Below are 25,993 nucleotides of genomic sequence, written 5' to 3'. Positions count from 1 at the left end.
TCCGCCCAGTCCCCGGAGGGCAATCGGAAGGGAGCTGGCCTGGAGAGGGGGGCCCGGGGGTAGATGCGTTTGTGTGTCACGGGGGAGGAAGGAGAAAAGGGAGGGGAGAGCCAGGGAGCGAGGGAGAGAGAGCGCGCAGCGAGCGAGGAGGGCGGGCGGGAGGCGGATCCTCCTACCTGGGGCGCGCTCGCTCGCTCGCGGCTCGCTCGCCCGGGCCGCGAGTCACCTGGGGAGGCCGACAAGTGCGGACACATTGGCCGCCGCCGCACTCGGCGAGGCGCGCACGGCCCCAGGCAGCTGCGCCCAGTGCAGGTAGCACCCGCCCGCCAGCCGCGCCCGGGCCCCAGCCTGCGCTCTCAGGGCCCCGCCGTAGCTCAGCCGGGCTCCGAGGTCGCGGTCCCCGGCCCCGGTCACTTTCCCAGGCGCACGCGGCGGCCGCGGCAGCGCCCCGGGCTCACCATGGTGGCAGCGCGCGCCGAGTGCCCGCGCGTCGCCGGCCGCCCAAGCCGCAGCGCCGGCTGAGCGCGATCTGCGCGCAGCCCCCAGGCCCCTGCCCGGCCCCCGCCGGGCTCGCGCGTCCCCTCCGGCCGCCGCTGTCTATGGCGCAGCCCCCCTCCCTGGATCATGCACAGAAACTTTCGCAAGTGGATTTTCTACGTGTTTCTCTGCTTTGGCGTCCTCTACGTGAAGCTCGGGTGAGTATCCCCGTGGGCGGGGGCGGCAGCCCCAGGCCAAGACGGCCGGGAGGAGCTGCCTCCAAGGGGTCCCCATGGGGACGTGGGGATCGGAGAGGGGCAGCGGCTCTCAGGGCTCCGGGGCTGGCCTACTTATCAGACCGTCGCCCCAGCCCCGCAGAGACGCAGTCGAGTACTCTGGGCAGTGGATGCCCCGAGGGGCGCCGAGCCCAGGGCAGGAGGAGAGAGAGCGGGGCGCACAGGCGGCCGCGGCCGGGCTCACGGGTAGCGGCGAGCGTGCCCAGCGCGTACTTTCACCTGTTTGGGCTCCAGGCCCCGGGGGTGGGACGCGCCTTCCCTCCCCCGGGCTGCGCTGGGCGCTGAGCCCGGGCCGAGTGCTCGCCGCCCAGAGGGTGAGCCAGGGTGGGGGGCGGGGGGCGTCGGGCTGCTGGGGAGACCCGGGAGGGCGGGGGGGCGCGCACCCGGCCGCGAGCACGCAGGCCGAGGCACCCGCGCGGCCCTTGGTCTCTATCCATCACCCGGACGTGTTGAAATTGCCTTGACAACTCGTCCGGCTGGCTCGGGATGGGCTGCGGGGCCGGCCCGGCCGCCCCGGGCTCGGTCCGGGGCCCGCGCCCCCGCCCGCCCCGGGCCCTGGGCCGGGCCCCCTCTCGCCGCGCTCCCCCTCGCGCGGCCGGGCGGGCGGGCGCCCGGCGGGCCGCGCTAGCTGCTCGCTGCGGTAGCTGCTCCGAGTCGTATTTCCACATTCCTGAACCCAGCCGAGTCCTTACCTGTTGAGCCGCGATCTCCTTTAGACAGAATCTGTCTCGGCCTCTCTCGAAGTGGGGGTGGAGGGGCGGCGTGACCGAGAGGGGGTGCGGTGCTCCTCGCCGGGGGCGCCCACCGCCTGGCGCGGGCCCCGCGCCCCTCGCACCTGCGGCACCCGCGCCGGCTGCACCCTGCGCGCCTACTGTGCGCCACCGGCCGCCGCCAAGGAGGGGAAAGGACCGCGGGAGGGGCGGGTCATGATATGGCTGGCGGGAGATGCGGCTTCACCGGCTGAGAGGTGGAAGCACGACCGGAGAATCATTTCGTCCATCGCCCTCCTCCACCCCTTATCCACTCCAACGTTGTACAGGTGGGGAAAACGAGGCCCAGAGCCCGCAGCGCCTGAGGCCGGTCGCTGGCTTCTGAGGCAGGGCTGGAAGGCCCCGTTCTAGCCTCAGCTGTGCAGGCCTGAGCAGGTGTGTCTGCGGCTGCTGGTGGCCCTGTTTATTGTAGGTCTGTGGGCAGACTGTGTCCCTGGGTGTTTGTCTATGGAGGTGAGGGGTGCAGGGCATTGAGCCTCCTGGAGTGGGGGTTGGGTGGTAGCTGCTGTCCTCCAGGCTCTTCAGCGGCCCTGCAGCGACTCCCCGCTGGCCCCCAAAGGTGATCACCAGCCCTAAGGGAGGCTGTGTGCCTGCTGCCCGCTTCTCAGCACCCAGGCCTTCCCCTCCGGCAAACCTACAGTTAGGTGCTTGTACTCTCCAGGCTTTAAGGATGAGGAAACAGCACAGGAGGCTAAGTCACTGTCCATGGGAACAGCGGCAGTGCTGGGACTGGAGTCAGCTCTGACCTCCACCACTGACCACTCCTCCCAGCATCAGTTCCTCAGCAGGAGTTGTCACAAAGCAGCCCCTTCCCCCATAAGCTAATGGGAAGAGCTTTCTGAAACTCACCTCCGAACCCCAGGCAGCAGAAGGAGCTGAAGTCCACCCCAGCCTGGGCTCCCGGGGCTGATTCCAGGGCTTGGAGGTCCGTGTGATCTTCCTCAGTCTCCTGTTCCCTTCTGTAAATGGGACTGCAGCTCTGGCCATTCTGAGCAGGAGGGTGGCCAGTGTCTGAGAGGACAGAGCAGATGAGCAAGATCCACTGGGTCTCCCTGTGGTCCAGCCTGAGTGCCAGGCACCTGGGTCAGCCACTCTCTGGGAGTGGCTAAGAAAGCGAGGTGGTGACCCACCCAGGAACCCTGCAGGGGGAGGCTCCTCCTCCTGGTGTACCCCCCCTAAAACACATATTTCCCCTATTCCTGGGTTTCCAAACTGTGGTCTCCAAGCACCCTGTGGATTGACAGCCAGGAAAGCTGGAGCTGCACCCTGGGATCTGCTACGGGGAGTAGGGGGCCCGGCCAACCCCCACCTCCAGAGGCTCAGCCCCTGCCAGCCCACATTGGAGAGAAGGGCCCTGCTTTCTTTGCAAGCCATTTTGGCTGCAAAAGATGGGAAGGAGGGGACACCTGGGCCCAGATGTGTCCTAAGGAGTTAAATGACCCGGGAGCCCCGTGGATCAAGGTTTGGGAATCTGAGACCAACGTCCACCTTGGACATCAGTCCTTCTGTCACTCCTACCCTATGTCCTTTTGTGAGCTCTTTAACCTCTCAGCCTCCCTTCCTTCCTCTGAAAAACTGGGACGACAGCACCTCCCTCACTGCCCTTTGAGGGTTAGTCCTGGGGGCCTTTGCCCTGAGGGCAGTGGAGGTGTGGGTCCCAATAAACACCTATGAACACCAGTAACGCCTTTCTTAGTGTTAATGACCAAGATATCACCCAGGTCAGCACCCTCGGGGACGACTCCAGATAGTATATTCCAGGGCCTCTAAATCCCAGGAGTTGGAATTTTAGGGTCATAAAGTCCCAACCAAAAATCAGAGATTGTGTGCACTGGTGGTGTAGTCTGTGATCACGGCGCCCTGAACCACACCTGCAGGCTGCATGTTTTTGAATGTACACAGGGAAGCCTCCCTCACCCCCGACCTGTGCTCAAGCAGCCACCACACACATGCACCCCTAAGCCTGGTGCATCTCACATGTACAGCCACATATGTGGGGGGCTCCCACACCAGCAGGAACAACTCAGCCCTTCCAATCCCCTGGGGGCTGGGGCCCCAAGAACAGAAGTGCTTTGGATTTTGAGCAATTTGAAAACCTAAAGGCTTTGGGAAGTCGTAGCTCCTTTTTGAATGGAGCAGCCTTCAGCTCCAGCCCTGGAGGAGGCCAAAGCAGGACTTGGAGGAGCCAGTCTGGAGTCTGGGGACCCTCTGCCCACTGGAACTAGAGTCACCGAAGTTCCAGGACCAGCCCTGCTCCATGCCTGCCCCTGCCTTTGGGGCAAGAAGCAGAGAGGCCCAAGAGTCCCTGACTAGGAGGCATGAAGGTGAGGGTGGCGGTTCCTTCCCGCTGGGTGCTGGGAATGAGCCCCCCTGCCAGGTCAAGGAGCCAGGAAATGCATTTCCTCAGGACCACTGGCCACGCTGAACAGACTTCCCTTTTCTTGCTGTCTCCCCTGCTTTGTGCCTTTGCCCCAGCTGACAGGGTTGACACTGCCTCTCGAGGGACATTCATATGTAGCCAGGCTCGGCACACAGTAGGAGGTGGGACCCTGAACCTGTGTTTCTGGGATTAAAAAATAAAAATTTACTTGAAGCAGGAGGATTGTTTAGAAAAGTGTGTCCTTGTGTGTCCTCCCCACGCCCATCCCAACCAGCCCCTCAAAGGAGAGTAAAAGAAGGGGGCCAGGGAAACCAGAGCTGGGGTCCTCTGTGTGAGAACAGCAACACCTGCTGCCTTTCCAAAGAGGCGCGCAGGCAGGGTGCTGCAGAGACACTAGGCTACAGCACCAGCGCAGGGCCAGACCTGGTCGGCTGTGGCAGTGAGTGCCTGCGACCCACAGCTAGCCTCACAAACCCAGGGGCGCACACAGGCAGCGGCGTCACGGTGCATCTGTGCATCTGTGCACACACACCTGCGCCCTCACAGACCGCCTCTGTCCCTCAGGCCACACAGGCGCATGCAGGCACATGCATGCACACAGGAGCACACGTTGCTGAGCACAGCCCCTAAGAGGCGCACACGCCTCCGTGCGGTTACCCCACGGTGCCTCCCCCTAGGTGCACCCTCCAGAGCCGGGCCAGAGCTGTGTGGCTCCCTGAAGGTGGGGGTGGCGATGTCCCGACCAAGGCAGCTTGGGCAAGCCCTGGAGGCGGCTCCCACCGCACGCTCCCGGTCAGCCTCCCCTTTAAAAAAACCCGCCCGGGGGAGGAGGCGGATGTAGGGGCGGCCCGTCCAATGGCAGCTGCGCGCCTCGGGAGACTTGGAGACGAGAGCCAGAGCTAGCGACAGAGCCGACAGAGCGAGTTCGCACCGACAGACGGACGGAGGGCCAGACGGCCGCTAAGGCGCGCCCGCTGCCCCTGGACGGGTCCCCGCCCGGCACTCCAGCCCCAGCTCCCGCCTCCGGCCCAGACCCAGCGCGATGCGCTGCTCAGGCGACAGGGCACGGGTGACTACTGCGCCCGGGCCCGCGAGCCCCGGCCCCTAGCGCCCAGCGTCGTCGCCCTGCATCAGGGAGCGCCGCGGGGACCCCGGCCTCAGCTGGCTCAGGCGCCCTGCCCGCGGGGCCTGTCCAGCCCCGCCAGGCGCGCTGGCCCACCATGCTCCTGCTGTCGCCGCGCAGCGCGCTCCTCTCCGTCTATTGCCCGCAGATCTTTCTCCTCCTGTCCAGCGGCAGCTACCTGTGAGTGCCGCGGGCGGCGCGCGGGGTGGGCGGGTGGGGCCCAGACCAGGGAGCCTGGCGGGCAGGGAACGCGGCAGCGAGGCCCCTGGGCGTGGCGCCGGCTGTCCGGCGCGCACTGAGCTGGGGTACTTTAGGTCGCCTCGCTGGCTTAATCAGCCAAGGTGGAGCACCTGGGGGACAGCTGCAGCAGTGAGAAGTCCCGGTTTTGGGGTCAGAGTGAGTGACCTAAGAGCGGCCGGAGCGCCCGTGCAAACCAGGCTGTGCGCACGGAGAGCGAGGGCTGGAGGGCTTTCCGGAGACGCGGAGATTCCCTGCGCATCCCAGCTGAGTCCTAGACCAGCGGGGGACTCCCTCCCCATATTAACTCATGTGGCACGAATGGCAATGCCATACTCGAGAGAGCCGCACGCACACACCCGCGCAAACACTGGCACACACGTGCATGCTGCGCTCCACCAGACAGTGCCCAGGCTGCGCCCCGAAGTCGCTGCAGCTTCTCGAGCCCTCCTGCCGTGCTGCGCGGCCAGATCCAAGCCCCGCCGACTCCACACCTGGGGGCGAGGAGAGCGCGCATTGCGTGGGGGCGGCCGCGCTTCGCCCAGGTGTCCGAGCGGAGGGAGCGCGCGTAGCGTGTGCGCGCGTGTGCGAAAGGCCGGGCAGCGCCCACCGGGCTTGAAGAAGCTCCGGGCAGGGCCCAGTCCGGCCCAGCGAGCAGAGGGGGCGCGTCCGCGTAGCGGTGGCTTCGCCGGATTCCTAATGGGACGCATATGCTCTGGCCTCCAACTTAAAAAGAAGTTTGATTTATGGAACCGCCGTTTGGGGGAATTTAAGCTGGATGCTACTGATTAAACCTCAGAGCCAGCTCTCCCTCCCTCTCGCCTCCCCTCCCCCTCCCCCTCCTTTACACGCGGGCCACGTCCGGAGTCGTCTAACGCGGCCAGAGGGGGCAGCCGCTGCCTTCCAGCTCCCTGCGCCACCCCCTCTCCTCATGCGGTCGCAGTCCTAATAAATCGCCGCGCCCCCACCCCCATTTAATAAAGACGCAGCCAATTTCTCCTCCAGCTCCTAGGAAATTACTATCCTACCAGTTTTCCTTCTATAAATAGTCGCGCATCTTGAAACAAAAGTTCGCAACCGCAGCCAGATGCTGCGAGGCCCGCGGTTTCCCGGGCTGTGGGACATAATTACAAGGTCCGGGCCCAGAGAGCGCTCCAGGCCCGGCGGGCAGCCCCGGCTGTGGAGGCATCGCCTTGGGGATGGGGGGGGCGGGTAGCAAGGCGCATGCCTGGTGGGGACCGCCTGATCCACGGGGACGCATGCTAAAGTAGTGCTGGCCCAGAGGGTCCTGCTTTTGGTGTCCCTCCCAGGAAAGGGATCATCCAAGGGAGCCTTGGAATCCCAGCCTCGGTTCTTGGAGTTCGGGAAGCCTCCCTCTCCCCAGAATCCTGGCATCTCAATCTTAAGCCTTGCTAGGGAATGGCAGCCACTCCGCTGGAGAAACCATTTTTGGAGCTGGCTGGCTGAGGTTTGGTGTTCATGCAGCGAGTTCTGGGTGGAAAACCAGGAGTCCTCCGGGCTTGTTTGGAATCAGCCTGTGAGAGGAGGTGTGCAAGGGGCTGGTGCTGGTGGGAGTCGATGCTGAGGCACAGGCTGGGGCAGGTGGTGGCCAGTAGACCTCAGTGGACCCACGTTCTCCTTTGGGGTGGCCTCTGCATCCGGGCTTACAGTGACTGTCATCCATTCCCCTATAGGCTTGCTCCCTGAGTGTGCACCGCCGGCTTTGCTGGCAGAAATTCTCTCCGGGGAACAGACTTTCCAGATGTTCCTGGGCCAGCACTGGGGTCCAGCGTGGGCGGTGGGGGATAGTAAGGCAGGCTGTGTCCCTGCCCCACCTCCAGCAGCCCTGGCCAGCTCCGGTGGAGCCTGATCTTCAGCCCCAGGGGGAAGAAAACGCTGACGCTGGGCTTTCCCAAGCAGAGACTAACTCAGATATGTTCCCGGAAGGGACAGGGGAGGCCCTGGGGGTCTCTGGGGGTTTCCCCTGCCCTGTTTGGTGGGAGCAGGGCCGGTGTGGGTCAAATGAAAGCATACATAGGGGGAAGACCCTGGCGGAGATGGCCGACTTAGGTGAGGCAGCTGGTGTGCGAGGTGGTGGGACTCCACAGTAGCCCACCCTCAGTCTGCTGGAGAAGGATGCCAGGGCTAGGAGGGGTGCTGGGTGGAGGCTTCGTTCTGCTCCAGAGAACTTTCCAGAAAGCATCTCATTGCTGGGATCACAGACACTGGCCGACAGTTGATCCTGCCCCTTTCATCTGGGCTGCTCTCCCAGCTCCCTGTCCTGGGCTGTGGTCCGCACACACCGAATCCCAGACGCATGCCTGGGCCCTTGGCACTGATCGGGTTGGACGGGTGTGTTGGCCTGGAAGGGCCCGGAGCCCCCGCCGGACGCTGAGCTCGGCCCAGCCGTGCTAGGCAGCCCTGGCCAGGCCTCGCTTCTGAGCCTCTGTTGTCAGATCAGGGTCTCTCAGGGCCAGGGGGTCAGCCAGGGCCCGAGGGAGGGCAGGTGGGGGCTGCAGGCCAAGAGAAAGGCTTGCGGTGCTGGGTCAGCTGGTATGGGGGCCTGGCCGAGGCCTTGAGTCAGACCCAGGCTGGGATACTGTCCTGGGCAGGTCCCTTCCGGTCCTGGCCCTCCTCTCCCAGATGTGGGGGTTGGCTGTGACGATCCCCCCAGGTCTTCCGGTACAAGCCTCTCATGGTGACTGCCCGCTCTGGGGAGCCGAGTGAGTCATGGGTGACGGGGCGGTTACTCACCGACCACCTGGCTGTGGGGCGGGGGGGTGCTCACCACTGCCCTGCCGAGGCCGGGCCTCTTCCCGGCTCCACCGCTGTGGCTTTGTCGGTGGTGCCAACCGCAGTCCCAGAAGCCCTGTGGGCATGACCCCGGTGGGGGGTGCTGAATCAGTCCCGATCCCATGGCATCACAGCCCGTGTGGGGGCAGGATGGGGCCACACGGCCCAGGCGTGGACAGGTCACCCTTGGGGAGGAGCAGCTCCTAGCCTGGGGGGTCTGCATCCGTCCGAGTACGGGAGGGGCTCTGCCGTGTGGCCCCGAGCAGGTCCATGGGCCTCCCTGGGGTCTCCTCGTTGGTCGTGTGGGCTGGAGAGCCCTCCCCTGAAGGCTCAGATCACGGGACACTCGGAGGGGTGTGCGCATGGAGGTGAGAGCTGGGAAACCCCACAAACTCTCAACCCCCAGGACCCCCAGCTAGGAGTGGACAAATGGAGCCGCTCTAATCACAGAAAACTCCCCAAACTCACTGCCGTGTGGGTGAGACTCGGCTACTGTGAGCCAAAGTGGAGAAGGGCGTGTTCTGGAAATGACCCCCTGTGACCATCTGTGCGTGGGGGCGGGGAGGGGCCCGGTGCTTCCCCCTGGGCTGCGGTGGGCCCAGCAGCTGTGTGCTGCGTCTGTAGGGGAGGGGGCTGTCTTCTAACCCCGTTTCCCTTCAGTCTGTGGGAGGCCAAGGGCACGAGGGAGACCTAGACACAGGTTCTCGTCCTGCCTACACCTCTTTCTGCCTGGGGTGTCCCTGACCTCCGCTGTCCCTCTGTACAGTAAGGACCAGGGGGGTCAAACCTCAGGGTGGCTGGAGAACCCAGTGAGGAAACGCAGCTCAGCGCCTGACATCCAGGAAGTGCCCAGGAGACAGGTCATTCTCGTCCTCAGTGACCGGGAGCAGGGAGGCTGGCTGCGGGCAACACAGGGAGGCTCGGTGGCTTTGTTCATTCAGGAGGCAGTGATGAACTCTCTAGGATGTCTAACAGGACTTCCTGGAGGAGATGACACCCAGACAGGTTTTTTTTTTTTTTTTTTTAAAGAGGGTTTTGCTCTGTCACCCAGGCTGGAGTGCAGTGGCTTCATCACAGCTCACTGCAACCCGGAACTCCTGGGCTCCAGCGATGCTCCTGCCTCAGCCTCTCGGGTAGCTGGGACTACAGGTGTGAGCTACCATGTCCTTCCCCAGACAGGGTTTTGAAGGATGGATAGGAGTTGGCCAGACTAAACAGGAGCATGAGAGAGACTCCTGGAAGAGGAAACAACACTGACTGTCAAACACGTTCACCCAGGGGTCCCCCTTGAGGGAGCCTCGCTGCCTCTTGCTGAGGTGGCAGATGGAATGCCAGGGTCCAGAGAAGAGGCCATTTCCTAAGGTCACCCAGAGCCCAGGGATGCAGCCCTCCCAGCTCCAGGCTCCTCACCTGGCTCCACCACTGCCTGCGAAGGGACATTCCCCCTATGGTGGTCCCACAGGGAGTGGAGTTCCGGGGTCTCTCGGGGCCTCCTGCCAGCTGTTGGAGGTGCTGTGGGTGGGTGGGTGCCGGCCATGAAGGGAGGGGAGGTTTGAGGGGTCACCTGTACGTTGTGTCCTCATTCGCACATTATCCTGGGCCCCTCTGGGTGTACAGTGGACACAGGCCCAGCAAGTCACACTCCTGCTCTGTCCCTTCTGCCCGGCCATGTTCCCTGGAGCCTCACACCAGCCCTGAGGGGCACGTGGGCCAGGGCTGCACAGGCCTGGGGGCCCGTGGGGAGCCCAGAGCCCCTACGGGGTTTGGACCAACGCTCTGTCACCTGACCACCCTGGACAGACCCTGAGGGCAGTAGCACAGGGGTGTAGGGGGCAGAGTGCTCAAATTTGGAGACCCAGGCCACCTGTCAGCGCAGGGTCAGGTGGGCAATGCCCAGATCAGGGCCACCGTGTGGCTGGTGGCCACTCTGCTCCCTCTCGAGGCTCTCCTCGCCTCCGGGCTGCTGAAGGGGCTGTAGTGGGCTCCCCTGAGGCTACCAGTTTTCATGGCCCTGGGTCCAGCTCGGATAGGGCTCAGTGCCCCTCCCAAGGGGACAGGAGGCCGGGCGCCCTCCCTTGTCAGATGAAACCCCGGCCCAGGGCTCCTGCAGCCTGATGAAAGGGTCATTGTGTGGCGCGGGCCGCCCGCTGGCCAAGGACAAAACCACCGTTTGTCCTCCCTCCCTGGCGAGGGGCTGGGGGCCTCCTCTGGCTGGCCGGTGGGGTGGGGGTGGGTACAGGTGCGCTCCCTCCTCCCTTCCTTGTCTTCCTGATCAGCCCGCCCAAGCCCCTGCCCCCTTTCTGCCCCCCCCCCCCGCCAGGGTGTCCTCACCCTGAGTGTAGATCCTGAGGCTCCGGACAGCTCCACTGTTGGCAGAGAGGCAGTGAGCTCTCCGGTCTCCGGTCCTAGAGGCATACAAGCAGATGTGAGGGCCAGGGATGCTGGGGAGGGGCCCTGTCTGGGCAGAGGAGCCAGTGCTCGTGGGTCCTCTGTGCCAGGCAGCCAGGTGGTGTGGTTGGCTCTTTCCTTAGATAAGGATGTAGAGGCCGTCCTGCATCCTCGAAGCAGAGTCGCAGGGTGGGCTCGGAACCCTGGCCATCGATGCCCCCTCCAGCCCCAGGCTGGAGCAGGTAGCTGCTGAGATGCTGGGATGCCTCGAGGATGCAGTCTGAGGCTGTGTGCGGAAGACACTCCAATTCTGCAGCTTTAGACCATGACGCCTGCTGGCCACGCAGGGCAGGGCCCAGGAGGAAGCCCCCCCACCCAACAGGCAGCTCCCTGGCATCAGCAATGACCCAGAAGAGCCCGAGTGAGCCTGCCCTGGGAGTCCCATCCGATGGCACCTGCAGGCTGCCAGCGCCTTCTGGAACCCTCCCCCATGGTGATCCCTGCTCCCAAGCGCCTTGTGCTCAAAAGTCCCACCATGGTGCCCAGCTGGAGCTGTGAATGGGGGAAGGAGCCCGTGGGTGTGGCCAGAGTGCAGAGGGTCCTGAGCTGAGACTCGGCCCGAGCAGTCCCGAGTGGTAAGACAGTTTCAAAAACGCTTTTGAATGGAAAAGCGTGGACACCTGACTGGGGGACACGGACCTGGGCATTCCCACCTCTGGGGGACTCGGGCCCCCCGGCAAGGCCCCCCCTTGTGGACCTGACATGCGCACAGCAACCTGCTTTTGAGTCTGTTTCTTCCCTGGCTGCCAGAAAAGGGGAGCTAAGAAAGGGCCGTCTGCTGCAGCAGGCGGCAGAGTGAGTCACTCGTCACAGGTCAAAGTGTCTGAGTCCGGATTTGAACCCGGCTGCTGGCTGTGAGGTCCATGCTGCCTCTCAGGGCCTCTTGCTGATGCGGGTCTCTAGCCCCCAGCAAACTGCTGCCCGTGCTCTTACGTGGGTTGAGAAACCGAGTCCAGCTGGTTAGAATCGTCTGTTGACCAAGAGCCATCACGATCCTGAGCGAGGCTTCCTCGGGCTCTCAGGGCTGCCTCCAGGTTGAGCTTCGGGCCCAGAGGTGCAGCTGTCCCAGTGGGAGTGGGGAGCCCAGAGGCCTCCTGTTCTGGGCCCCTTCCTGCCCTGGCCCCAACTCGTGGCTCTGCGACCAGCTGGGCAGGAAGAGAAGGTAGCCCCGGCTGACCAGCTTGTCACCTCTGTTGGGTCAGCGTGTGTCTGATATAGGGGAGACTGGAGCCTGCTCCTGGCTCAGCCATGGATTTGGGGCAACCTTGGGAGCATCCTTCCCCTTCTCTGAGCCTCGGTTTCCCCTTCTGGGGCCAGGGCCCTCCTTTCCACGCTTCCCCATCCTGCTAGCCCTCCCTCCACTCCAAACCTGCTCTTCTCCTCCCATGTCACAGCAGCCAGGTGTGAGGGTGTGACTGGGCAGGAACCCCTCCCCCTCCCCCCTTCCACCATCATCACCCGAAGCCCTGCGGTCCCCACAGCAGGAGCCTCCCAGCCATCTGCAGTGTGGGTGGACCGGGGGAGACCTTTCCAGCAAGGTGACCGCTGGAAACGTTGGAGGGAAGGAGAACGGCTTTCCTGGGGAAGGGACGCGCATGGGGAAGGCCTGGCTGTGTGACAAGGACGAGGCTGGGTGGGCAGCGGTTGGAGTGGGCTGGGGCGGGGCAGGTGAGGTGGGGGCCATGCCAGGGCAGCTGTCCCAGGCTCCACCTGGGCTTTAGAAAGACGCTTTAGGGTACGGAGCGGGGGATGGGGAGATGAGGATGCAGATGGAGGACCCAGGCCACCTGGGGGCTGGGGGGAGGGGACAGCCGAATCTGCAGGACCCACTGGGCGCTGGGTGTGTGAGGGGAGTGCCAGGACGCGGGCTGGGGTTTGGGGCTGGCCGCCACCTCCCCAGCATGCGGCCCAGCGCCCAGCAAAGCCATGTCAGACGGTCTGACGGCTGCTCTGGGTCTGGGGCCCAGCAAGGTCCTGGGTCAGGGCCCACTGCCCATGGGTGGCAGGGCCTGTGTGTCCCCACGTATGCTCGGTCCCTGGTGGGCACAGGGCGGGGAGGGGTGGCTGCGGGGCTGGATGACTTCCCAGCTCCCCTGACTCAGGACTTCCCAGGTGACCTCACTGCTGGTGGGAGCGCTGGGAATTTCCAGGTGCTTTCGACACACACCCTCTGGAGGGAGCCAGGTCTGTCACCCTACTTCTCCATCTTCCTGCCCTCATCCTGTGTGCCCCGTTGCCCACATTGGGCCGGATGCCACACTCCTGCAGGCTGAAGTGCTGCTTGGCCGTCATCACTGCCCCAGCAGGGCTGTCACCTCCCTTGGTGGCACTGCCCCAGGGTGAAAGACCATGTCGGGCATGCCCAGCCTCTCAGGGAGACCTTCCTGAGCCCCAGACCCATGACATAGGCTGGGGTGCCAGGGACTAGCCCGTGCAGGGTGCTCAGGAGTGTGCCTGCGGGTGGCAGGGAGTCCGCAGCTCTGGGCTCCAGTCTCTTTCCGCCTGCAGTAGCTCCGAGGGCACAGGGACGCAGGGCATGGGGACCACAGAGACACAGCCCCTGGAAATGCCAGGCTGGGGCTGCTGTTGGTCAGTGTTAGATTGCTTGATGCTGGTGCTGGGCTGGGGCCACGGGCCCCTGTCCTCCCTCAGAGCCTGGCTCTGCAGCTGTGTGGCTGGGAGGGCTCCCTTCCGGCTGCAGCTCCCAGAGTTGTCGGGGCACCTGGCTCCCCGCCCCACGCTCCTTTACCTCCTTTCCAGCATCTCTGGGGCGAGGCGGGGTGTGCGTGTGATGACTCTGCATCAGGGACGTCCTCCTGCGGCCTCGGCCCCGCCCTGAGCAGCAGCGAGGTGGTGCAGAGGCTGGGCTGCTCCCAGGGTGGGGGAGAGCCAGGACTGGCAGTCCACTCTGGGCCCTGGCTTCCCCCTGCTGCCCTCCAGGAGGTGGAGGTGGAGATTCCTGCAGCGGAGGACGGGAGGGTGGGAGGGGGCAGAGCCGGAAGTGGAGGTAAAGGCCTGAGGCTTGGTCTTGAGGCCAGGAGCTCAGCCCTGCCTTGCAGGCTGCAGAGGTGGTGGCTCACTGTCCACTACCCGAGAGGGCTCGGCCCCCAAACCTGCCACTCAGACCATGTCCAGAGTGGCCGGGAAGGCCGAGGTGCTGGCCCAGCCACGAAGTGTCCAGACTCCCAGCCTGGCCGTGGGCCAGCGGGACCTGCCAGCTCCCTCCCACCTGTTCCTCCCGCCTATCCGCCCATCCATCTGTCCTGAGGTTTCAGGTTGGCATCCTGGTCACCCAGACCTGCAAGACGCCCCCGCGTCCGACAGATCTGGGGCATCAGGGCCAATCCCTGCTTGGGCCTCACCTCGCTGTGCGGCCTTGGTGCCATGGCACCTCTGGGTGTTGGTGTACCACGGGAAGCAAAGAGAAGGGTGGGGGTGAGACCCAGGGAAGGGTGTCGCTGCGTCTGGCCCCCAGTGGCCTCCTTAGGAGCAGGCACAGATTGATCTAGCTGGGAGCAGGGAGGGGAGAACTGAGAGACCTGGGGGCCTTCTTGGAGGAGGAGGCACCAAACTGGGTCTGCAATTGTGCCTGGCTGCTGGCAGGGTGCCCCTGGAGAGGGATGAGCTGGTCCAGTGTGGCCAGAACTCAGGTATGTCATGATGGGCCCTGCATGCCAGTAGAGGTCTGGAAGGTTCTGAGGTCAGAGGTCAGCACCCTTACAATGACTGATGAGGCTCCAATTTAACAGATTTAGCAGATATGGGGGCTCCAGTGCCCTTGGTCTCCTTAGCCATGGGCTCCTTGTGCCAGCGGGGGGTGCAGGGGACCCCCCGGCTGCAGCTTGCCCACCTCCAGTGGCCTCAGCCCTGCCCAGGTCCCTGCCCCTCTGCCCGCTTTCTCCCAGGCAGCCTGGTTTCTCTCCAGGGTGGGGTCCCAGGATGCCAGGCCAGGAATGCCAGCTATGTGGGGAGGGTGGGAGGGCAGCTGGCTGCCGGGGTACGAGCGAGCGAGCAGACGCTGCGCTCTCTTCCCCGGGAACACTGTGGGCAGCGAGCTGAGCGGGGCAGTGGCCTGGAAAGAGTTCGGCAGGGAGGGCTCCCCATGGCAGCGGCAGGGGGGCAGCCTGCAGGAGGCCCCACCCACGAGCAGGGCTTTCTCCCCCAGACGGACAGGCAAACTGAGGCCCAGGGAGGCCAGAGAGAGTCAGCAGCTGACAGGACTTGAACACAGGATTCCAAACCCCAGCAACCCTCTTTAGGGTACAGCTGCAGGTACCCAGATTGCCTCCGTCCCTCACTATGCAGATGGGAAACTGAGGCCCCGGCAGGGAGGGGAGAGGGATGGCCTCATGTCCCAGCTGGGCCCTGGTGCATCAGCCCTCCGCGCTCCCAGGCTTTCTGCCTCCAGGCCCTGCTCTCCGAGTCCCCTCTCGGGAAGCCTCCTCCCTGCCCGCCGACAGCTCCCTCTGGGCACTCTCGGCCTCAGTTTCCTCATCTGCAAGGCCCACCCTGCAGAGCCGCTGTGGGGATGGGTGGGACAGGGTCGGGAAGCGTCCCGGGGGCCAGCACACAGTGACCACCGCTCAGGAACACCGCTCACCCACAGGTGTTGTGGGGAGGGGCAAGGGAAGGGATGGGCCAGGTGGCCGGGGGTGCTGCTATCGGACCTGCCCTCTGACACCCCCTCCCGGGCCTCCCCTGCGCCCAGGTCCTTGGCATTCATGCTGGGGGAGGGGCGGGGCCATTTGCCGAAGGAGGGCCGATTGGCCCTTATTTTCAGATGAGAAAACTGAGGCTCAGAGCAGCCTTGGGTGGCCTGCCAGAGGCCCAGGGCTGTGGGAGTGGCCAGGCCTCTGGCCCCAGCCCACACCCCCCACCAAGCTGGGCCAGCAGAGGGAAGATGAGCAGATTCCAGGAAGACCAGGGGAGGACAGGCGGCCTCAGTGCCACCGGGCCCCGGGCACCGGCTGTGTTGAGCTCTGAGCCTTCTCCATTCTCGCCTATCCATCCCACGGACGAGGGCTCTGGGGACCCTGCCGGCGCCCCACTCTGGCACTGCGACGTGCCCCCTCCGGCTTCTCTGAGGGAGTCAGACATCGTGGGCAGGTGAGGCCGAGCTCTGTTCTGGCCAATCTGCCGCCTGTGGGGGTCTGGGGGCTGCTGAAGGACCCCAGACCCGGCAGACATTCTTACCCCATTTGACAGGCAGAAACACTGAGGCCACCACTAACCCCGGCCTGGCACTCTGCCCCACAGAGCCCTGCTGGACTCCGGGGTCAGAGAAGAGCCATGTGTGGCTGGAAAGTTCCGGGCCAACCCCTGCCCACCTGAGGGAGAGACTGGCGGAGACTCGGCCTGGGTGGGCGTGGGGGCCAGACGCTGCCCTCCTGGGTATCTGTCGAGTTACTTCCTGGACGAGTGGACCCAGGCCCGCCTCCCTGGCTGATCACAGATAATTAGAACATTCTTCACATATTTTGCTGGAGGATGCCCGAGAAGGAAGAATCGCAAAGTGCCCGGGGCCAGGAGCGTGGGCTGGAGGCGCTCAGGGCAGCTGGGCAGCAGGGCCAGGGGCCAGGGCTGGGGCTGGGGCCCAGCTGGGAGGGAGGCGGAGATCTGGCCCAGGCTGGCCAGCCTGTCCCCACCTCCCAGGAAGCTGGGGTGCGGGTGCCCATGCTCCCCAGCTGGGAGACAGCTCTCATCCGAGGCAGCTTAGGCCTGGCCAGGTGCCGGGCAGTGTTGGGGACCCCTGCCCTGGGGAGTCTGCAGCTGGTGAGGTGGGCAGACCCTGACCCAAGCCCAAGGGGTCAGGCACAGCGTCCCGGGGCTCCCAGAGGAGACCAGTGGGTGGGGAGGCCTCCTTGAGGAGGGGTCTCTGCCATGGAGGGATTGCAGTTTTGTGGGCAGGGCAGGTCAGGAGGGTAAGAGTGAGGGATGAGGGGTGTGCCTGGGCCACTGGCCAAGCGGCCAGGGAGCGGCAGCCTGGCTGGGGGTTGGGAGGGGGTCGGGCAGGCTCGGGGCCACGGTGGAGTTGGGCTGAGGAGCAGGCCGGGGCCAGGCCAGGCTGCCGCGTGAGCAGCCCCAGGGGCAGAGAGGGGTGGGCCCGTGGGAGCCCCTCCTACTCTCCGATGAGTTTTTCAGGGTGTGCATGCTGGCTTGGGGGCAGGTATCTCCAGGGTCCCCCCTCCTGGCTCCGGTGGCTCTGGGGCATCGGGGGTGTTGAGGCTGGGGGGCAGGCTCACTCTGGCTTCCGGGAAGTACTTGGAGCCTGTGTCTTCCCCGTGGAGTGCCGCCCTGCCCTGGTCCTTGCCCTGGGAACATGCCCAGCGTTCTGTGGTTCTCTCAGTGGCGGAGGCTGCTCCAGCCCGGAAACCTGGGGGTGGAGGGGGCTGCGTCAGGACTTCCTGGGTCCCCGTGTTGGGAGCTGGGGCTCAGTCCAGAGAGATGGGGAGAGCAGGGGCCCGGCCAGGTGGGGTCACCGCTGTGTGGGCTGTCTGCCCTCGGCTGGAGCGTCTCCATCCTCGGCTGTGGTTTGTGGGGCCGTTTGTTGGAGAACTTACAGGAGAAACGGGGTGCTGAGGTGCAGGTGCCTGGTTCCTGTGGCCTTCTCAGGACACGACATCCATGGCTGTCGTCTTAAGCCCTGTGGCCTTCAAGATGCCAGAGGCTTGCTCTGGGTCAGAGAGGACGTTCCGTCATGTGTGGCAGCCCCAGGGAAGACATGGCTCCTCTGTCTCTGGTGGGGAGCCAGTGCCCTATTGAGGACACTTTGGGGTGGCTTCACCCCACAGCCCCCATCACCTCACCCCCGCCCCAATTTCAAGTGCCAGGCCTCAACATGGACAGCTGACATTTCTCAGCCACAGGTGAGATGGGGTTGCAGGCTGGTTTGGACTGACCTGTGACACGCAGTCCGAGTGACAAGGGGACACGCCACAGTCACCCCAGCAGCCCACGCCCCGTCCAGCCTCAGCCCCACCCTGCTGAGGGCGTCCCAGCTTCCTCATCCCCGCCTGCGCGAGCAGGGCCTGCTGTCCGTCACTGCCCTGGGAAGGGTGTCTCCACGTGCGTCTGAGCCGACTCCACGCGTCCGCCCAGCACTCATTTGGTGCCTGTCCATTCCTTCACCCCCGGCCCCCGTAAGTGTGGCTGGGGTCTGCCGTGCTGCAGGCACCGTGTATCGTGGGGAACGAGACAGGCTTCCTCCATCCTGGAGCCAGGGACGGGGGCTTGGGCCTGTTTGGGGAGGGCCCGGGACTCGGCCTGTAGCCTGGGAGACTCCTCCCAGCTTGGTGCACGGGGGTGGCTTCCTTGTCCACAGCCCCTCAGGGCAGGCCCGCCCCCAGCACAGCCCGGCCCCAAATGCAGCCTCCTGCCCCTAAGGACTGACAGGGGAGGTGGCTCTCCAGGTAGGCGAGTGACCACACCCTGCCCAGCCCCTCTGAGGGTCAGGGACAGGCTGTGTCACAGGGAAGGGCTGATGACAAGGCACTGACCGGCCAGGAGCAGGAGGTATGGACTCTAGCCGCTGCTCTCTCCCGCCTCCCTGCCTACCGGGCAGGCGCCAAACCTTTCTGGACTTCTGATTCCTATCCTGAGACAAAAACAATAATAATGATTATTATAGCACTTGGTCCCCCGGGCTTGGAAATAGCAACCCTGAAGGGACTGTAAGCCCAGTCCAGCACACAGTAAGTGCTCACTCTGCCTCCAGCCACTGAAAACCCCAACGGCATGAGGGATTTAGGTTAGACTCCTACCTGCTGAGTAGGCTTTGGATGGGGGTTCCCCCTGAATGAAGCAGTGGTGTCCCACACAGAGACAGGGAGAGGACAGGGTGGCTCCAATCCTGGGCACAGGTGAGATGCTGCCCCCACCTGGGCTCAGGGTTCCTGACTGTGCAATGACAGGTCACCCCGATGCTTCCTGAAGATGCTACAGGGGGAGGCCCCAGGCTGGGGCTTGGCACGGCTGGGGCCTGGCACTGACGAGGGTCTTAGCCAGAGGGGCTGCAGCCCAGAGCTCCGTCCCTGCCTGGCCCTACTGGTGGGCCCAGCTTCTCTGGGTGGAAGGAGGGTGCATGGGTGGCCCTGAGTGCTAGGCGGGGCACAGGCAGAGAGCACGAGGGCATCTCACCAAGGGCTGTGAGCTCCCTCCACCCCACAGCCCCCAGGGTCTTCTGTCCCCACCTCGTCACTCATTCGGGCTCCGCAGAGGCTGAGGTGGGCAGAGGCTGAGGTGGGCAGAGGCTGAAGTGGGCAGAGGCTGAGGTGGGCAGAGGCTGGCTGGTGGGCACAGGCTGGTGGCATCTGCAGACTGAGTCCAAGCTGGGACAGGGGGGCCCTGCAGAGGCTCCGGCTCAGGCCAGCACCCAGCGGCCCCCGCGAGCACCTGCCGCAGAGGGTCAGCGCCACCCCAGGCCAGGCACACACAGATAGGGCACACAGGAATGATTCTTCATGCTGACATTTCATGTTTTAAGTGTGCTTTCTTTATTTTAGTTATTGTGAGGATGCTTGGAGTTTTCATTCGTGCCTATTTTGGCGGCCCCGTTGTCAATGCAGGTGTGTGTTGTAGTGTTTTACTTTGTGCTGAGGTGTAACAAAGAACAAAAATGGCAAGTGCACAGCTCGATGTGTGTTACATGCTGTGCACCCGAGTGACCTGCACCCGGCGTGGGACACAGGACATTCCAGCATGTCCACAGGCTCCCTCCGTCCTCCCAGTCAGTGCCTCCCACGCCAGGTACCTCTGTTCCGATTTCCAGCTCAAAGATGAGGTCACTTGTCCTACAGCTTCGTATAGTGGCAGAATCCACATGTTCTCTTGTCTGTGAGGCTCATCCGTGTTGACCCGTGTAAGCGGATTGTGAGCGCTCCTTTCTCTTGGGTGCACAGACGCCACAGGGAGGTTGCTGGGTCAGAGGGGGAGCTGACCCAGCAGGGGACCCATCGGTGGTGGATGCGGTGGCCGACGTGGACACCCACTGGCTGCAGAACTGCTCGACTAAGTGTTGGCTCTGGGGCGTATCAGGGCTATGACCACTCCCATTTACAGAGGAGGAAACTGAGGCATGGCGAGGGTAAGAAACTTGTCTGAGGTCTCACAGCTAGAAGAGGCAGACTCGGGGTCCTGCCCCTGCCTCCAGGCTGCAGGGGGCCTGGCTAATGCCACAGCAAAGGACTTGCTCCCATCTGTCCTCACCTGCCGCTCGGCTCCACTCGAGCCCCTCATCCTAGAGGCAGCCGCCTCCCCTCGGGCTGCTCAGCAGCTGGCAGGACCTCCCCCTCCTCCCGTGCCCCCTCACACAGAGCCAGGGCCCCTCGCCGGGAGTCCCTCACCCCCTGCCCTCTGCTGGCCACTGGCCTGAGACCAGAGGGCCTTGTCCGCAGTCCCTGGGCGACAAGCAGGGGCTTCTTGTCTGAGGAGCAAACCTTCTCCTGCGAGCGCCATGCGGGCCTGGCAGCCTGGCCCACCCCTCCTGGCGTCTTGCCTGTGTCCTGAGGCCTCGATCGGAGCAGAATTTTCCACCGGAGAAGTCAGCACCTGAAACGCCCCTGCCCGGCTCCTCTGTGCTCACGGCCGCTCAGGGCCGCCCTGGCCAACCGCTCGGGGCACCAGGCAGGTGGCTGAGGGCCACGACGCTGGCCCAGAGGGTTTCCCACTGTGGGTGAAAGCAGGGGCCACCCCGCAGGGCCCTCACTCCCAGCACCTGGCCGCCCGCCTGGCCCCGCACAGAGCCGCCCCTTGTCTGGTCACTCTGCATCTCTGCCGCGCCCCCCTCACCCCTGCCACCCCCGCCGCCCGTCCGCAGCCTCTTCCCCTCCCGGCGGAAGGGCCGGCGCGGGAGGCAGTGGTCAGCCTGGCCGGTGACAGGAGGGCGGGGGAGGCCTGTGGACCCGGAATGAACTAACGTGCGGCCTGAAGGGTCTTGGCGAGGGCAGGGCTTGGGCCGTGTGGCGAGTAAGAAGGGGGCCCTGTGCCTGCCCAGGCCGTTCCGGGCTGTGCCGGGCACCACCTGCGTGTGGCTCCCTGATCCACATGCTGCCTCCACCTGCGTGCTGGAAGCAGAGACTGGCCCGAGCCTGGCCGTGCGGCCCCGGGGCAGTCCCCCAGCCTCCCAGCCCCGCACCGCACCTGCAGATGGGGCCAGCGCAGCGTACCTGGTGAGGAGGAAGCGAGTCTCCGAAGAGGTCCACGTTACCCGAAGTTGGCCCTCTGGTGTCGCTAGTGGAACCCCCCACATAGTAAGGGAGACGATGGTGACATTATTTCTGAGTTGTCAACCGCATCCGGATGTTTGCGCATCAGTGTGACCCTTCTCCCCGCTGCCTCTGCTTCACCTCCACCCCTGCACGGGCGCTCGGGGGCGTGGCCGGGGCCAGTCCCTGCTCCATCAGCCACACACTTCCTGGTGCGCATATGGGACCCTCTGGTCCCCTTCCCCCAGGTCCTACGCTACACTGGGGGGGGGGGGGGACAGTCCTGTGTGTAGATGTAATTATTTTATATTGTGGTTAAAATACACATAAAATAAAATTTACCACTTTAACCATTTTACAGCGTGCAATTCAGTGGCATTTAGCCCATTCACAACGTGTGGCTGCCACCTCTGTCCGGTTCCGTGACTTGGTCCTCGCCCCCACTGGAAATTCCATACCTACTGAGCGCTCACTCCCTGTCCCTCCCCCCAGCTCCTGCAACCTCTGTTCTGTTTTCTGTCTCTGTGGATTTGCCTGTTCTGGAGAGTCCGTGCAAATGGAATCTTGCGCTGTGTGGTCATGGCGTCTGGCGTCTTTCACTGAGCATGATGCTCTTGAGGCTCCTGCACATGGCAGCGGGGATCAGCGCCTCCTCCCTTTTTATGGCCAAATAATATTCCCTTGTGTGGCTGGACTGCACTTGGTTTGTGCATTCATCCGTTGATGGACATTTGGGTTTGTTTCTACCCCTGGGTTATTATGAATAGTGCTACTGTGAATACGTGCATGCGAGATCTTGTTCCAACACCTTCTTCAATTGCTTTGGATATACACCAAGGGGTGAAACTGCTGGGTGCTCTGTGTTTGACCCAGTGAAGAACTGCCCGGCTGCTGTCTACGGTGGCTGCACCATGTTAAGTCCCTGCCAGCAGTGGACGAGGGTTCCAGTTTCTCCACGTCCTCGACACTTGTTACTTTCTGTTGCTGCTGTTGTTTTATCACAGCCGTCCTGGTGGGTGCGAAGCGGTCTCTCATTGTGGTTTTGAGCTGCGTTCTCCTCATGAGTAGCAAGCTTGTGCGTCTTTCCATGAGCTCGTTGGCCATTTGTGTATCTTCTTCGAAGAAGTGTCTGTACAAAGTCCTTTGCCCGTTTTAAAATGGGGTTGTTTGTCTTTTTGTTGCTGAGTTGCAGGAGTTTTTTCACGCTGGATTCTCGAGCGTTGGCTCTTCCGTTTTTCCATCGTCCTTTCCACAGACACTCGGGATGGCCACCGACGCAGCCCGGGGACCCGACTGAGCTCAGACTTGGCGCTGTCTGGGGGGGAAGCCGGTGTGGAAACAACTGCGGGACCTTGGGACGGGTTCTGCCCTCGCAAAGCAAGTGCCCACCGCGTGCCTCCTCTGTGCCAGGGCCGAGGGGTTTGAGCACAGTGGGCTTTCGCTTGGGCCTGGGGGGGAGGTGGAGGATGCCAGCCACAGGGGGGAGGGCAGCACCCAGAGGGACCTGTGGGCACAGGAAGGGGAGGAGTCATCAGAGGCCAGGAGGCCTCTAATTCTAGGCAAAGGAGCTTGATCGTCTCACGGGCAGTGGGGAACTATGGCTCAGATTGGGCTGCCAGTGGGGTTGGTGTTGGGGGGCTGCCTGGAGGCGAGAAACCAGGGCTGCGGCCAGTGCCACCATCTACTCCTGCCCCCAGGATCTGTCCTAAGTTGCAGTGAGGCCCAGTGTGTTAGGCTCCTGCCCCCAGCGGGGCCACTGCGGGCAGTGGGGGCTGGGCAGCCCCGAGCCTGTGGAAGAGCGTGGGCCTGGGGAGTGGCCTTTAGGTCCAGGACCCACACGGCTCTGCCCTCTGTGGAGGCTGGTGCCCTGCAGGGTTCCCATCCATCTCATTTCCCCAGCTCGGTTTTCCGAGGATCTACAATTACTTTGGGCTGAATTCCCCAGATTCCAGCCCGCTCCCAGCCCCACCCGTCCAGATGCTCTTCCTCCACGCCGGCCCGAGGCGTTTCTGCCCATTGTGCCCGTGGGAGACCCAGGGAGGTCTCAGCCAGATTAGCGGGCGGGCCGGGCGGGCCACAGGGATTGAGTGTCGGCCGGGGCGCTGGCGGCAGCACGTGCTGTGGGCTCAGGCCACACGGGGACTTTCCAGCTGGCTTTGGGTGCTCGGCTGCCCTGGAAAAGCACTGACTTGTTTCTCTCGGGGGCCGGCGGGCCGTGGGCAGAAGGAGGGCTGCACCGCACCAGGGGCCCAGAGCCTGCGCGTCAGCTTCTGGGAGCCCCTGCTGGCCCTGCTGCCACACTTCGCCCCTCCCTCACCAGGCCTGGTCTGCTGCTTTGGAGCCAAATGCTGCCTGAGGTTGGCCTGAGAGCGGCCCTCCCCTCCTTCCAGCTCGCTGTCCCTTCCCTGGGTGCTTAAAGCCAAACAATTGGTGCAGCTACTTCGGAGAGCAGTTGGCAAACCCTCAAAAAGTTAAAGAATCACCGTATGACCCAGCAGTTCCAGCCCAGGTCTGTGCCCAGAAGATGGAAAACAGGTCCCCAAACAAAAACTTGTGCTTGCATGCTCATAGCAGCGTGACTCACCGCAGTCACAATGGCCCAGATGTCCGCGAGCGATGAATGGCTGAGCAAAATGGTTCCTCCACACAATGGAATATTACTCAGCCATAAAAAAGAATGAAGCACTGACATGTGCCACATCATGGTGACCCTTGAAAACATTTTGCTGAACGAAGGAAGCCAGACTCGAAAGGTCACGTGATCTGGGTCCATCCACGTGACGTGTCTAGAATAAGCAAATCCGTAGGAACAGGAAGCAGATTGGTGGTTGCCAGGGCTGGGGCAGGGGGAGAACGGAGGGTGGCTCTAGTGGGGACAGAGTTTCCTGTTGGGGTGGTGACAATATCTTGGAACTAGACCGAGGTGGAGGCTGCCCAACGCTGAATATGCTGAATGCCGTGGAACTGCACACTGTAAAATGGTTGTTTTATGTTACGTGAATTTCACCTCATTAAAAAAAACAAACAGTCTCGTTGGTGACACCTTAAGTCAAGGGTGAGCTTGGCATGTGGCTTCCTGGCTGGAAGTTGCCAGAGGATTATGAAGGAGGCATCCTCAGGGGACCTCGGGGGGCGGGCGGTTCTCTATGGCGCCCAGTGCACTGTGGATGCTGTTTCATCCTCTGAGTGCGCCCCGTCACCCCGAAAGGAGTGAAAGCCACACAGCCATCCCTCAGCATGCAGCCTTCCTCCCCGTGGTCACCTGAGCCTGTGTGGTGGGGGGGACAGCAGGTGTCTTATATCCATTTCATGGATGTGGAAACTGAGGCTCACAGGAGACTGCCTTCCCCAGGTCACACGGGGCTGGAGCTGGAGTCAGCACCGGTGGGCTTGGCTCCCAGCCTGCCGGGCCCGGGTGCCGCAGGGAGGGGGTGTCACCTGCAGGTGATGGGAGGGCCCAGTCGCTGGGGAGACGGGGTTTGCTGCTCGGAGACAGCTGTGGACTGTCAGGGTCGATGGCTGTCAGATCTCAGGTGACGCTCTCTGACCTGAAGCGTGTATCTGTGTATCTGGCTCAGAGGCTTGGGAGCCATGGTTCCTGCATCCGTGGGACTTGGGGTTCCGTGGTTCCTGCATCCGTGGGACTTGGGGTTCCGTGGTTCTTGCATCCGAGGGACTTGGGGTTCCGTGGTTCCTGCATCCGTGGGACTTGGGGTTCCGGGGTTCCTGCATCCGTGGGACTTGGGGTTCCGTGGTTCCTGCATCCGTGGGACTTGGGGTTCCATGGTTCCTGCATCTGTGGGACTTGGGGTTCTGTGGTTCTTGCATCCGAGGCTGAGGGGGCGGGGTGTGTGCCGTCTCCCTCTGGGACCCCAAGTGTGGGTTGATGGAAAGTGGCCCCTTGAGGGCAGGGATCGGGGTGTTCCCTGCTGGGCAGAGCTCGGTTTGAGGTGGGTGGGGGGGCTGGGGGCCGAGAGGCTGAGTTGGGGGAGGGAGATGGGGGAGGGTGCCGCCTGCCGGGTCTCATGGCCTGTGTCTCCTCTCCCTGCCTCCGCAGAGCGCTGTCGTCCGTGGTGGCCCTGGGAGCCAACATCATCTGCAACAAGATCCCTGGCTTGGCCCCGCGGCAGCGCGCCATCTGCCAGAGCCGGCCCGATGCCATCATTGTGGTCGGGGAGGGGGCGCAGATGGGCATCAACGAGTGCCAGCACCAGTTCCGCTTCGGGCGCTGGAACTGCTCCGCCCTCGGCGAGAGGACCGTCTTCGGGCAAGAGCTCCGAGTAGGTAAGGGCGCCTCTGGGCCACTGGGGCCGGGGCCGGGGCCAAGACACCCACCTGCCGACTGTCGGCCTCCCGATGGCCAAGTTCTTTGCCCTCAGCAGCCGTCCCCCTACCCTTCGCACACCGGCCCAGCCCTCAGGGACACTGCGTGTCCGGGGCAGCGGGGGCAGCTGCATGCACGACAGGGGTCCTTGCTCTGGGCCACGGGGCCCGGCGTGCCTGACGTGGACCTGATCCTGCAGGAGGCGGGGCAGCAACACGCAGGGGTGAGGGACACGCTCCACTCTGCTCAGCAGCTGTGTAGACTCAGGCACGCTGCTTCGTCTCTGCGCCTCCGTTTCGCACCTGGGAAGTAGGAATGAAAGTGGTGTTTCCTGCACGAGGTGGTGGGGGATCGATGAGAACGGTGCCTGGCCCCCAGGAAGTGCTATACGAAGGTTGGCATGCTTCCGTGAGGGGGACGTCTTCCAGGCCCAGGGGACAGCGTGACACCTGGAGCTGGAGGCTGGAGGGCAGGGTGGGCGCCGCTGTGGGTCCGGCTGGGGAAGGGCTGGGCCTCCGCTTTGATGGACGCCCCATGGCCTCCAAAACGTGTCGTGTGGGGGGTGCCAGGATCCCTGCTGACTGTGCACTGTCCTGGGGGCCACTCACCCCCTCTCTGTCCTCACAGCCCTGGGGATGGGCCTCATTATGCCCATTTCACAGATAAGGGGACCAATGCCCAGAATAGAGCTTAAATAAAAATGTGAATTTTGGGCAGGCCACGATGGCTCCTCCTTGTAATCTCAACACTTTGGGAGGCCAAGGCAAGAGGATCGCTTGAACCCAGGAGTTTGAGACCAGCCTGGGCAACATAGAGAGACCCTGTCTCTACAAAAAATAAGAAAGATTAGCTGGGCACAGTAATGTGCACCTGTGGTCCCAGCTATTTGGGAGGCTGAGGTGGGAGGATCGCTGGAGCCCAGGAGTTTGAGGCTGCTGTGAGC

General features: G+C 63.6%; 1 protein-coding gene across 3 annotated transcripts in view; it reads left to right on the top strand.

The window, feature by feature from the left end:
• Nucleotides 1-529: 529 nt before the first annotated feature.
• The window catches only part of WNT7B (Wnt family member 7B), a 47,780-nt gene continuing 22,316 nt past the window's right edge, over nt 530-25,993 (top strand). The window contains exons 1-2 of one of the 3 annotated variants that reach the window (XM_069490239.1): nt 530-695; nt 24,784-25,006. In XM_069490239.1, coding sequence (XP_069346340.1) covers nt 600-695; nt 24,784-25,006 — 319 coding nt within the window. In that variant the 5' untranslated portion in view covers nt 530-599. Of the gene's footprint in view, nt 696-5,143; nt 5,227-24,783; nt 25,011-25,993 lie in introns of those variants that run through there. The other 2 variants (XM_069490240.1, XM_069490241.1) reach the window with 2 other exon arrangements.

Source organism: Eulemur rufifrons, chromosome 16, assembly GCF_041146395.1.
Source record: "Eulemur rufifrons isolate Redbay chromosome 16, OSU_ERuf_1, whole genome shotgun sequence".
Taxonomy (NCBI): Eukaryota; Metazoa; Chordata; class Mammalia; order Primates; family Lemuridae; genus Eulemur; species Eulemur rufifrons.
Note: the sequence above shows the minus strand (reverse complement) of the source record. Positions and strands in the feature narration are given on the sequence as shown.